We start from the raw sequence: 13,679 nt of genomic DNA, 5'->3' as shown, positions 1-13,679 counted from the left end.
ATATAAAATGGAGAGTCTCTCTCGTTCTGAATCATGACTTATACCCACAGCATGTTTGATGTATACCAATTATTTGTAAGCATTGGTGCAAGGGATACACGAGAACGAGAAGAAGTGTAACATTTGCTGTGATGTTTTCAGTGTGTATAGACAGCTGCTGAGAAGCACGGAAATCCTGTTTTTAACCGAACGTGCATGTGAAGTATGCATTTTAATAATAATATCTCTGACTGGCACAGAGAACATAAAGGGACCATTTCATAGAATTCCAAATAATGTACACGTGCCTTGAGTCCAAGGCATGAATATTTGTACATCAAAAGGATTAGAACGGATTAAGATACTGAAAGCATTTTAAAAGCCAATTCTGAAAACATCCACTATCCATCCACTTACAGATAGGTAAAAGAACATTTTCCCCAGTTAAATCCAATGCCATGGTTGATGCTCCTTCGCACCGAGTTCTGCCTGACACACACGCGTCTCAGTATCAATATCTGTCTGTACAAATGGACACTTAAAACAGTCAACCAGCCATGTCCAGCCATGCTGTGGGGAGGAGAGGAATGTACTTTTCATTTGCATTTCCCCCCTTCCCCATTCTTTCTTTACCTTTCCGCAGACTGTGTGTTTCTTCTCTCTTTTCCCGTGGAAGGAGATGGTAAGAGAGGAAAATTCCCACTTGATTTTTATCTTAAGATCAGAATTTTTCCCATGATAGTAATTACTGAGGAATCAAACCATGTTTCCTCAAACTGGATGGTTATTCTGTTTGGAGTGATAAATGACTTTCTGTATCTATCCCTGAGTACATCTGTACTAGACTGTTTTTGAACCATTCCAGTAGTAAATGCTTTTATTCACTTGTGATTTTTTTGTTTGTTTCTTAAATGCATAATTGGAAAGAATGTATAACCAGCCCTACTTTGCATTTAATAAGTCTATAGACTTTGTATCAAAAACTTGAATGTAGTTTTATTGTAGTTTCATTGTAAATGAAGAAAAATACATTATCTTTATAGTTACTCTATGTACATTATGTAAGAATTGTAAATACTATACTTGAATAAAGACTTTGTATGCTGCAAAATCCTGTTGAAATGTGAACATCTGCCAAGACTTTGCCACACTCTTGGAACTAAAAGTTAATACATCTTAAAGCAAGTAGCCTTCAATTGCTAATTTTGCTGTGAGCTACACCTACCCTTGGCATATTGCATTTGTGAGTAAAAGTTCAGCAATGGCCGGTGCTGTGGCAGAGTCACTGCGTTAGGAAGGAGCCTCTCCTGCAGAGTTTAGGCATTCTGCAGAAGGAAAATTCAAATTCTTAGCTACTCAAATCATCCCAGTTTGCAGTTTTTCTAAATGAAGTTTCAATTTAAAGAGCTGATTATTTCTGATGGATTTTGAAAGAAGTTGTCCAGACTAATGCAGAGGTGGAACAAGTGTTGTAGCCAATCTGAAACAAAACTGGGAAGAATCCTCCCAAACATACTATAGGTGGGGTTGGTAGCACTGCCTATTATTCAGGTTGCCTAACTCTTCCCATTATGTAAAAGCAGCAAAGACTCTTGTGGCACCTTATAGACTAACAGACGTTTTGGAGCATGAGCTTTCGTGGGTGAATACCCACTTCGTCGGATGCATGTCCCATTATAAGACCCCCTTTTCTGTTTAAAATTTTACCAAAATGTAACTGTTTGGGCTGAAATTTTCCATGCCAGGTGTCTGCCTCAGGATGACTTACTTTTTTTAAATTCAGCCCAAGCAGTTTGACTGTTTCTGAGAACAAGGCTAGAGGAAAATACATTGTTTTGCTGATGTTACAAAATTCTTGATCTTTTCTTTGAAATGTTCCCACACCCCGATGCTTTGGATTAGGGAGCTGAACTTCGGCAGTGGAGGGGGTCTTTGTGTGAGGGAGGTGCCTTTTGTCTTCCCCATGGAAAACTACCCCAAATTGGCCATTTATAAGGCTTTTTAAATGGCAGGTGTCACGTACTCAGCAGAGATTTCTTTGATTTTTTTGACAGCTGAAACCTCTGAAGATTGTGTCCTTGCTGGAGTATCTCTCTCGTCTCCTAGTAATGACCCCAGTGTGCGTGCTCTATGGTCAGAGAGGCACTGAATATGCTCTGGCAGGGTGGATTTCATATAAATCAAATTGATTTAAATCACTAGTCAGGAAGGCTCTATTTAATCATGGATTTCTACATATAAGTGCATTCTTATAACATGAATACATATTCTTCACAACTCAGATGTAGGTTTCATTTTTAGAAGGTACGCACTATACATTTTTAAAGTGATTTATTTTGAAAACTTCAGATTAGTTTTACAGCTATATCAGAAAATGAATGATTGGTTATTTCATTTACCAAAGGTAATTGAAGCTGATAGTTCACCTCCCAATGACTTCATAAATATCTCCAAATCAACAGGTTAATTGTTAGTATTTGGAGGATTTTCTTGCTATGCTGTGTTAGGAGGAGAACATCACCAGACAGACACTTACATTTTTATTTAACTAAAACAACAACGTTGTGTATTCTGGATTTTTTTCTTCCAACAGCAAACATAATATTTTAACAAAACAACCACATGCATTTTTTGAATCTAGTTAAACATTCAAGTTTTTTTAAATTAGGTTTGTTTTTGCTAAAATTGTTAAATGAAATATTAAAAAAAACTAAAATGACTGTCAGCCAGGTCAACATGAGAAACTTAAAATATTGGCTTCTCTAGCTAACTCGGTCATCTTCATCTTCATGCTTGTTCATAATCTGGAAAAGAAAAACAAGCTTTCCTGCTTTTTTGGGTCCCAAACGATTTCTCAATTTGGAATGACTTAGTCCAAAAGAAGAAAAATATTCTTTCTACACCAGCAGACCAAGCTACTTCTGTTAAAAGTGAGATTATCACTTCCACAGTCTCTGAATCCAAGTGCTTAAGTGACTTCCTCCACTTCACTGGTGTGACTTTCTTTAAAACATCAACAAACCTACATTTCTGGAACGGTTCTTACTGTGCCCTGGGCAGCACCGCGTGGGAGGAGGTGAGCAGCCCGCACTGGTGAAAGAACAGGTTCAGGACTTCAGAAAAACTGGACCTGCACAAGCCCATGGGTCCAGACAAAGCCACCGTTTGAGAACTGCAAGCTCGGTATCCCCGATGGTCTCTCCCAGCCTGAGCCCTGAGTGCCCTGGGGTGGATTAACCTACCTCATCCCTGGGCCCCCCGCCGCTTGGGTCCCTGATCCCGGGGCGCACTCACCAAACTCCCCTCGACAGGCCCCAGCCACCCGCTCTGACCCCTGGGCCGGGGCGGGCCCGGCTACGGGCAGGACCGAGCCTGGGCCGCAGCAGGTGAAACGTGTCACGGGGCCAGGCAGGGGCCGGAGCCCGGCACGGTCGGGACGGGGCTGGGCCCGGACTCCGCGCGGCAGCGGCGCTGCTCTGAGCCGGCCTCGGGCGGGGCGGCATTTACTGACCCCGGCCCCGCCGCTCTCCGGGGTCCCCTGCCGAGCCCGAGCCCCGCCCGCGAACGGGCAGAACCGGGGGGCCGGGCTCGGCCTTTGTCCGGCGAACGAGGCGAGCTCCGCCCGCCCGCCCCACGTGGCTCGGAGGCGGGGCCGCTGCCGCGCAGCCCGGCGGTGCCCGGAGCCATGGCCCGGCCTGGGGCCCCGCTGCTGCTCCTGGCCGCCGCGCTGGGCCTCTGCGCCGTCTACTACCTGGGCGCGGGGCGGGAGAGCCAGAGCCCGGCCCCGGCCCCGGCCCCGCGCCGCTTCCACCTGCTGCTGATGTTCACCAAGGCGGCGCGGAGCTCGGCGCTGCAGGCCCGGGGCCAGGCGGCGCTGCGCTCCCTGCTGCGCCACGCGCGCCTCGAGCCGGGCCAGGCGCTGCACCTGCACTTCGTGAGCGAGCCGCGCAGCCGCCAGATCGCCCAGGGCCTGCTGCGCCCGCTGCTGCCGGGCCTCCCCTTCCCCTGCCAGGTAGGGCCGGGGCGGGCGGGGCGGCGGCGCGGGGGGCGGGACACTGGGGGGCGGGGGCAGCCGTGCCAGGCGGGGCGCGGGGGCGGCTTGGGTAGGAGCCCTGGGGCGAGGCCTGGGCCAGCCCTGCCCCGCCCCGGCACGTGAGGGCTGGTCCCCGAGTGCGGTTCCAGGGCACCGTGTGCCCCTCGTGGCAGAGCCCCAGGAGCTAGTGCCCTGCCACTCTCCCACCCAGGGCTTAGTCCTGGGTTCTTTGCCAGCGGTGCCAGCTGCGTGAGGGGACGGTGCTGCACGCCCAGTAACGGGCAGTGACAGAGAGACCTTGCCCTGAGGGTGTGTCTACACGACGGGATTATTCCGATTTTACAGAAACCGGTTTTTTAAAACAGATTGTATAAAGTCGAGGGCACGCGGCCACATTAAGCACATTAATTCGGCGGTGAGCATCCATGTACCGAGGCTAGCGTCGATTTCCGGAGCGTTGCACTGTGGGTAGCTATCCCAGAGCTATCCCGTAGTTCCCGCAGTCTCCCCCGCCCATTGGAATTCTGGGTTGAGATCCCAGTGCCTGATGGGGAAAAAAACATTGTCACTGGTGGTTCTGGGTACAGCCTCACCCCTCCCTCCGTGAAAGCAGCAGACAACCATTTTGCGCCTTCTTTCCTGGGTGAACTGTGCAGACGCCATAGCACGGCAAGCATGGAGCCTGCTCAGCTCAAGACAGCAGTCATGGACGTTGTAAACACCTCGCACATTCTCGTGCAGTCTATGCTAAACCAGGACCTGCAAAACCAGGCGAGGAGGAGGTGGCTACGGCAGCGCGGCGACGAGAGTGATGATAATGGGGCAGGTTCTAGCCATTGAATGCCGATTTTGGGCCCGGGAAACAAGCACAGACTGGTGTAGTTGCGGGTGTGGGACGATTCTCAGTGGCTGTGAAACTTTCGCATGTGTAAGGGCACTTTCATGGAACTTTGTGACTTGCTTTCCCCTGCCCTGAAACGCCAGAATACCAAGATGAGAGCAGCCCTCACAGTTGATAAGCGAGTGGCGATAGCCCTCTGGAAGCTTGCAACGCCAGCCAGCTACCAGTCAGTCGGGAATCAGTTTGGAGTGGGCGGGGCTGCTGTGATGCAAGTAGCTAAAGCAATCACTCAGCTGCTGCTACGAAAGGTAGTGACTCTGGGAAACGTGCAGGCCATAGTTGATGCCTTTGCTGCAATGGGATTCCCTAACTGTGGTGGGGTGATAGATGGAACCCATATCCCTATCTTGGCACCAGGGCACCCAGTACATAAACCGCAAGCACTGGTGGATCATAAGGGACGTTTCACCAACATCCACGTGGGATGGCCGGGAAGGGTTCATGACGCTCGCGTCTTCAGGAGCACTACTCTGTTTAAACGGCTGCAGCAAGGGAATTACTTCCCAGACCAGAAAATAACAGTTGGGGATGTTGAAATGCCTGTCGTTATCCTGGGGGACCCAGCCTACCCCTTGATGCCATGGCTCATGAAGCCATACACAGGCAGCCTGGACAGTGGTCAGGAGCTGTTCAACTACAGGTTGAGCAAGTGCAGAATGGTGGTAGAATGTGCCTTTGGCCGTTTAAAGGCGCGCTGGCGCACATTACTGACTCGCTCAGACCTCAGCCAAACCAATGTCCCCTTTGTTATTGCTGCTTGCTGTGTGCTCCACAATCTCTGTGAGAGTAAGGGGGAGACCTTTATGGCGGGGTGGGAGGCTGAAGCAAATCACCTGGCCGCTGATTATGCGGAGGCAGACACCAGGGCGATTAGAAGAGCACACCAGGAAGCAGTGCGCATCAGAGAAGCTTTGAAAACGAGTTTCATCACGGGCCAGGGTACGGTGTGACTGCTGTGTTTGTTTCCCCTTGATGAAAACCCACCCCCTTGATTGACTCATTCCCTGTAAGCCACCCATCCTCCCCCCTTCGATCACAGCTTGCTTGCAAAGGAAATAAAGTCACTATCGTTTAAAAATCATGTATTCTTTATGGAGAGAACTGACAAGGTAGCCCAGGTGGGGTTTGGGAGGAGGATAGGAGGGAAGGAAAAGGCCACTAAAAAAATTTCAAAATAATGACAGCCTTTTGGTTGGGCTGTCCACGGGGGTGGAGTGGGCGGGTGCACGGAGCCTCCCCCCACGCGTTCTTACTCGTCTGGCGGGTGAGGAGGCTAAGGAACATGGTGAGGGGGGAGGGCGGTTATACAGGGGCTGCAGCGGCACTCTGTGATCCTGCTGCCGTTCCTGAAGCTCCACCAGACGCCAGAGCATGTCAGTTTGGTCACGCAGCAGTTCCAGCGTTGCATCCCGCCACCGCTGATCTTCCTCCCGCCACCTCTGATCTTCCTGCCGCCACCTCTCATCTCGAGTGTCCCTCCTGTCCTCACGTTCGTCCCTCCTGTCCTCACGGTCGCTGGCATCTTTCCTGTACTTTGATACTACGTCTTTCCACTCGTTCAGATGAGCTCTTTAATTGCAGGTCACTTCCATGATTTCCGAGAACATTTAGTCTCGCGTCTTTTTTCCGCTGCCTTATCTGAGATAGCCTTCGGGACGGAGGAGGGAGACTTGAAAAATTTGCAGCTGCAGGAGGGAGGGAAAAAAGGGAGAGAAGTATTTAAAAAGATACATTTTACAGAACAATGGTTATACTCTTTCACGGTGAACAACACTATTCACCTTACAGCACATGTGATTTCAGTACAAGGTCGCATTTTGCATCTGCGGCTTTGGTGTTAGAGATCACAGACGCAGGTCCGGGCAGCAGAATTCGGCTTGCATGCGGCCATGGTAAGCCATTGTCTTTCGGCTTCTGCAGCCTTCATATATCCAGCGCCCTCCTTTCCCAAATAGCAAGCAAAGCCTGTTGAGTGCTGCTTCTTTCCTGTTAACGTGCAGCAGCAGAAACCACCCCCCCCATCCAATTCTCTGGGATGATCGCTTTACCTCTCCCCCCACTGCGTAGCTGGTATCTTGGAAGATTGCTGCTAGCCACCCTCCCCCCCACGGTGTGGCTGATAGCAGGGAAGATCCCTGCTAGCCAAATGCAAAAAAGCTCAGCGCCAATCACGCCCCCCCCCCCATCTCCCCTTGCTTGGCTAACTGCAGGGAAGGATTTCTTTTAAGTGACAGGCAAACAGCCCAGTAGGAATGGCCATCTCTGTCCCCTTAATTAAATTCCCGTATTTGAACCAGGTTATCATGAACGATATCACTCTCCTGAGGATAACACAGCGAGATAAAGAACAGATGTTGCATGAATGCCGGCAATCACCGGGACCATACGCAGCTAGGCTTTGTCATGCAATGATACCAGATTACTTGCTACATGCATGGCGTGGTCAAGTGTCCTACCATGGAGGACGGAATAAGGCTGCCCTGCCCAGAAACCTTCTGCAAAGGCTTTTGGAGTACCTCCAGGAGAGCTTCATGGAGATGTCCCTGGAGGATTTCCGCTCCATTCCCAGACATGTTAACAGACTTTTCCAGTAACTTTACTGGCCGCAAATGCATCCCAAGTCCTCAGGGCAAATTATTAATTAAAAAACGCTTGCTTTTAAACCATGTTTTATATTTACAAGGTACACTCACCAGAGGTCCCTTCCATGGCTTCATTGTCTGGGATAGTGGCTTGGGAGGGCTGGGAGGGTAATTCCGTCAGGCTGAAAAAAGGCTCCTGGCTGTTGGGGAGACCGGAGTGCTGTGTGCTCTCTGCAAGCTCGTTCTCCTCTTCCTCCTCCTCATCTTCCCCGTCCGCAGAATCCTCAGGCACGGCTAAGATTACCCCCACCTCGGAATCCACCGACAGGGGTGGGGTAGTGGTGGCGGACCCCCCCTAGAATTGCATGCAGCTCAGCGTAGAAGCGGCATGTTTTCGGCCCAGCCCTGGACCTTCCGTTTGCTTCTTTGGTTTTCTGGTAGGCTTGTCTGAGCTCCTTAACTTTCACACGGCACTGAACTGAGTCCCTGGTGTGGCCTCTCTGCATCATGGCCTTGGAAATTTTTTCAAATGTTTTTTCATTTCGTCTTTTGGAACGGAGTTCTGTTAGCACAGAATCCTCTCCCCATACAGCGATCAGATCCAGTACCTCCCGTGCAGTCCATGCTGGAGCTCTTTTTCGATTCTCAGGAGGCTGCATTGTTACCTGTGCTGATGAGCTCTGCGTGGTCACCTGTGCTGGTGAGCTCTCCACGCTGGCCAAACAGGAAATGAAATTCAAAAGTTCGCGGGGCTTTTCCTGTCTACCTGGCCAGTGCATCCAACTTCAGATTGCAGTCCAGAGTGGTCACAATGGTGCACTGTGGGATAGCTCCCGGAGGCCAATACCGTCGAATTGCGGCCACACTAACCCTAATCCGAAATGGCAATACCGATTTCAGCGCTACTCCCCTTGTCGGGGGGGAGTACAGATATCGGTATTAAGAGCCCTTTATATCGATATAAAGGGCTTCGTTGTGTGGACGGGTGCAGGGTTAATTCGGTTTAACGCTGCTAAATTCGGTATAAACGCATAGTGTAGACCAGGCCACAGAGGAGTCTTCTCCCGAGTCCCAGCCAGGGAGTGGGTGGGCTCCTATCCCTTGGCTTTTTAGTCATGTAACTCTGGAATTTCATGTTATCCTTATAAACGTTGAATCTCCCTTTTAAATCCTGTTGAACTCTGGTCTCATGTGGCAGTGAGTTCCACAAGTTAATTCTGTGCCATTGAGAGCATTTGATTTGCGTTTTCAATATGTTGCTTTTTAGTTTCCTTGGGTGGCCTGTGGGTGCTGCTCCCTTTATTGAAATACTAGCAACTGGGGAACCTCTCCGCCAGCTTCAGGCCCCTTGGGGACTGCTTCTAATGCCTGGCGCTCCCCCGCAGCGATCGCAAGGACTCCGCTGCCTGGCAGTCTAGCCTGAGGCTTCCTCGTGCTGTGGTTGCTGGGCCCTGTCTGTGCTGGCGAACTGGCGGCGCGGCCCCCAGCGTGCCTGTGACGCACCTTGTGTCCATGCTCAAACCTGCTCCCAGCAGCGCACGGGATCACCCCAGGACGTGGACCAGACTCGCTCCGAGCAGGCCCAGCCACCAGGCAGGCTCCTCTCTGCCTGATACAGTGCCAGTGAGGCCTGGCTGCAGGTGACACATCCCCAGCCGTGCAAACGTTCCTCTTCCTGCCATCTCACACGCCCCAGCACCTGGGCTCTGTTCCCGTGCCTGGCCGGACCTTGTCAGAGCTTTCTGAAAGCCCAGGTACCTTATATCCACTGGATCATCCTTGTTCACATGTTGGTTGACCCCCTCAGAGAATTCTAAGAGAGTGGTGAGGCATGATTTCCCTTTACAAAAGCCATGTTGACTCTTACACAACATATTGTGTTTATCTGTGTGTCTGACAATTCTGTTCTTTACTATAAAAAGAACAGGAGTATTTGTGGCACCTTAGAGACTAACATTTATTTGAGCATAAGCTTTCGTGGGCTACAGCCCACTTCATCGGATGCATGCAGCGGAAAATACAGTAGGAAGATTATATATATACACAGAGAACATGAGACAATGGGTGTTACCATACACACTCTGACGAGAGTGATCAGTTAAGGTGAGCTATTACCAGCAGGAGAGAAGAAAACGTTTTGTAGTGAAAAGAACAGGAGTACTTGTGGCACCTTAGAGACTAACAAATTTATTTCAGCATGAGCTTTCGTGAGCTGCAGCTCACTTCTTCAGATGCATAGAATGGAACACACAGACAGGAGATATTTATACATACAGAGAACATGAAAAGGTGGAAGTATGCATACCAACAGGAAGAGTCTAATCAATTGAGATGAGCTATCAGCAGGAGAAAAAAAACTTTTGAAGTGATAATTAAGATGGCCCATAGAAGGTGTGAGGAGAACTTAACATAGGGAAATAGATTCAATTAGTGTAATGGCCTAACCATTCCCAGTCTCTGTTTAAGCCTGAGTTAATTGTATCTAATTTGCATATTAATTCGAGTTCAGCAGTCTCTCTTTGGAGTCTGTTTTTGAAGTTTTTTTGTTGCAAAATTGCCACCTTCAAGTCTGTCACTGAGTGGTTAGAGAGGTTGAAGTGTTCTCCCACTGGTTTTTGAATGTTATGATTCCTGATGTCAGATTTTGTCCATTTATTCTTTTGCGTAGAGACTGTCCGGTTTGGCCAACGTACACGGCAGAGGGGCATTGCTGGCACATGATGGCATATATCGCGTTGGTAGATGTGCAGGTGAACGAGCTCCTGATGGCGTGGCTGATGTGATTAGGTCCTATGATGGTGTCACTTGAATGGATATGTGGACAGAGCTGGCATCGGGCTTTGTTGCAAGGATAGGTTCCTGGGTTAGTGTTTATGTTGTATGGTGTGCGGTTGCTGGTGAGTATTTGCTTCAGGTTGGGAGGCTGTCTATAAGCGAGGACTGGCCTGTCTCCCAAGATCTGTGAGAGTGAGGGATCATCTTTAAGGTTAGGTTGTTGATCTTTGATGATGCGCTGGAGAGGTTTTAGTTGGGGGCTGTAGGTGATGGCTAGTGGCGAATGGGCCATTTGCAGCAGTTGACAAGAAGTTGAGAGGAACGGGGGGGGGAGGGAAGGAGGGGGAATAAACATGGGGAAATAGTTTTATTTTGTGTAATGACCCATCCACTCCCAGTCTTTATTCAAGCCTAATTTAATGGTGTCAAGTTTGCAAATTAATTCCAATTCAGCAGTCTCTCCTTGGAGTCTGTTTTTGAAATTTTTTCGTTGTAATATTGCGACTTTTAGGTCTGTAATTGAGTGACCTGGGAGATTGAAGTGTTCTCCGACTGGTTTATTTACACACACACACACACACACACACACACACACACACACACTGTTCCTCTCAAGGGGCCAGCAGCCGGAAACCCCAGAGCGCCCCCGCCCGCCCCCGCTCTGGGGTTTCAGCCACCAGCTCCTGCCAGCCGGGGTCTCAGCCCACTGCCAGTCTGGGGTTCCTTCACCCAGGCCGGCAGTGGGTGCTGAGTGGGACTGGTGGCGGGACCCCGGCTGGCAAGGGGCCAGCAGCGGGAACCCCAGAGTGGCGGCAGGCTGAGCGGCTGAGCCCGCCCCACGTGCCATCAAAAAAACATAGGTTGCTAACCCCTGATTTAAACATTGTCAGTGATGGAGAATCCACCATGACCCTTGGTAAATTGTTCCAATGGCTAATTACTCTCGCTTTTAGAAATTTACGCTTTATTTCCAGTCTGAATTTGTCTAGCTTCAACTTCCAGCCATTGGATCGTGTTCAAACTTTCTCTGCTAGACTGAAGAACCTGTTACCAAATATTAGTTCCCCATGTAGATATGTCATAGACGGTGATCAAGTCACCCCTTAACCTTCTCTTTGTTAAGATAAACAGATTGAGCTCCTTGAGTCTGTCACTGGCAGTATGTGTTCTAATCCTCTGATCACTGTGGTGGCTCTTCTTTGAGCATAAACTCTGGGAAATGAAGTGGAAAAATATAATTAGGAAGGCCAAAAAAGAATTTGAAGAACAGTTAGCCAAAGACTCAAAAAGTAATAGCAGAATTTTTTTTAAGTACATCAGAAGCAGGAAGCTGCTAAACAACCAGTGGGGCCTGATGGAAGATCAAGATGCTAAAGGAGCACTCAAGGAGGATAAGGCCATTGCGGAGCACTCAAGGAGGATAAGGCCATTGAGGAGCACTCAAGGAGGATAAGGCCATTGAGGAGCACTCAAGGACGATAAGGCCATTGCGGAGAAACTACATGAATTCTTTGCATCGGTCTTCACGGCTGAGGATGTGGGGGAGATTCCCAAACCTGAGCCATTCTTTTTAGGTGACAAATATGTGGAACTGTCCCAGATTGAGGTGTCATTAGAGGAGGTTTTGGAACAAATTGATAAACTAAACAGTAATAAGCTACCAGGGCCAGATGGTATTCACTCAAGAGTTCTGAAGGAATTCAAATCTGAAATTTCAGGACTACTAATGGTAGTCTGTAACCTATCAGCTTCTGTACCAAATGACTGGAGGATAGCTAACGTGACGCCAATTTTTAAAAAAGGTCCAGAGGTGATCCCGGCAATTACAGGCCAGTAAGCCTGTTTTCAGTACCAGGCAAACTGGTTGAAATGGTAGTAAAGAACAAAATCGTCAGACACATAGACTAACATAATTTGTTGGGGAGGAGTCACAATGGTTTTTGTAAAGGGAAATCATGCTTCACCAATCTACTAGAATTTTTTGAGGGGCTCAACAAGCATGCAGACAAAGGAGATCCAGTAGATACAGTGTATTTAGATTTTCAGAAAGCCTTTGACAAGGTCTCTCACCAAAGGCTCTTAAACAAAATAAGCAGGATAAGAGGGAAGGTTCTCTCATAGATTGGTAACTGGTTAAAAGATAGGAAACAAAGGGTAGGAATAAATGGTCAGTTTTCAGAATGGAGAGAGGTAAATAGTGGTGTCCCCCAGGGATCTGTACTGGGCCCAGTCATATTTAACATATTCATAAACGATCCGGAAAAAGGAACAAAGAGGTGGCAAAATTTTCAGATGATAAAAAACTAATCAAGATTGTTAAGTACCAGGTAGACTGCGAAGAGCTACAAAAGGATATTACAAAACTGGGTGACTGGGTGACAAAATGGCAGATGAAATTAAACGTTGATAAATGTAAAGTAATGCACATTGGGAAACATAATCCCAACTATACATATACAATGATGGGGTCTAAATTAGCTGTTACCACTCAAGAAAGAGATCTTGGAGTCATTGTGGATAGTTCTCTGAAAACATCCACTCAATGTGCAGCGGCAGTCAAAAAAGCAAATAGAATATTGGGAATCATTAAGAAAGGGATAGATATGAAGACAGAAAATATCATATTGCAGATGTGGTCGCCCCTTCTCAGAAATGACATATTGGAATTGGAAAAGGTTCTGAAATGAGCAACAAAAATGATTAGGGGCATGGAACGGCTTCCGTATGAGGAGAGATTAAGAAGACTGGGACTTTTCAGCTTGGAAAAGAGACGTCTAAGGGGGGGATATGATAGAGGTCTATAAAATCATGACTGGTGTGGAGAAAGTAAATCAGGAAGTGTTATTTAGTCCTCCTAACACAAGAACCAGGGGTCACCAAATTAAATTAATAGGCAGCAGGTTTAGAACAAACACAAGGAAGTATTTCTTCACACAGCGCACAGTCAACCTGTGGAACTCCTTGCCAGAGGATGTTGTGATGGCCAGGACTATAACAGGGTTCAAACAAGAACTAGATAAGTTCATGGAGGATAGGTCCATCAATGGCTATTAGCCAGGATGGGCAGGGATGGTGTCCCTAGCCTCTGTTTACCAGATGCTGGGAATGGGTGACGGGATGGATCACTTGGTGATCACCTGTTCTGTTCATTCCCTCTGGGGCTCTGAAATCAGGCGCAGACTCACCCGGCGGCACCTCCTGCTGGTCATCTCAGGAATTAGCTCGCCAGTCATTGGAGCGCCCTCTACAGGCCAGGTGTCCCGCCTGTTGTTGGCCCCCATGTCCCTCCCGGACCCCGGTGCCCTTGTCTTGGGTGCTGCCCCCCTGGCAGTGCCCCACTCTCTCTGGGTCTCCCCACCCCCTATCCCCACGTCGCCCCAGGCGTGGCTACTGCCAGTCACCGTCTAGT

The 13,679-nt window shown here is 48.8% G+C and overlaps 1 protein-coding gene across 1 annotated transcript in view; it reads left to right on the top strand.

Moving 5' to 3' along the window:
- The first annotated feature begins 3,639 nt into the window (after positions 1 to 3,639).
- Positions 3,640 to 13,679, top strand: part of XXYLT1 (xyloside xylosyltransferase 1) — a 91,484-nt gene continuing 81,444 nt past the window's right edge. The window contains exon 1 of the mRNA XM_045030200.1: positions 3,640 to 3,991. Within this exon, the coding sequence (XP_044886135.1) occupies positions 3,665 to 3,991 (327 nt within the window). The 5' untranslated portion in view covers positions 3,640 to 3,664. The remainder of the gene's footprint in view (positions 3,992 to 13,679) is intronic.

This window comes from Mauremys mutica, chromosome 9 (assembly GCF_020497125.1).
Source record: "Mauremys mutica isolate MM-2020 ecotype Southern chromosome 9, ASM2049712v1, whole genome shotgun sequence".
In the NCBI taxonomy this organism is placed as follows: Eukaryota; Metazoa; Chordata; order Testudines; family Geoemydidae; genus Mauremys; species Mauremys mutica.
The sequence above is the reverse complement of the archived record's forward strand: the minus strand, read 5'-3'. Positions and strand labels throughout refer to the sequence as shown.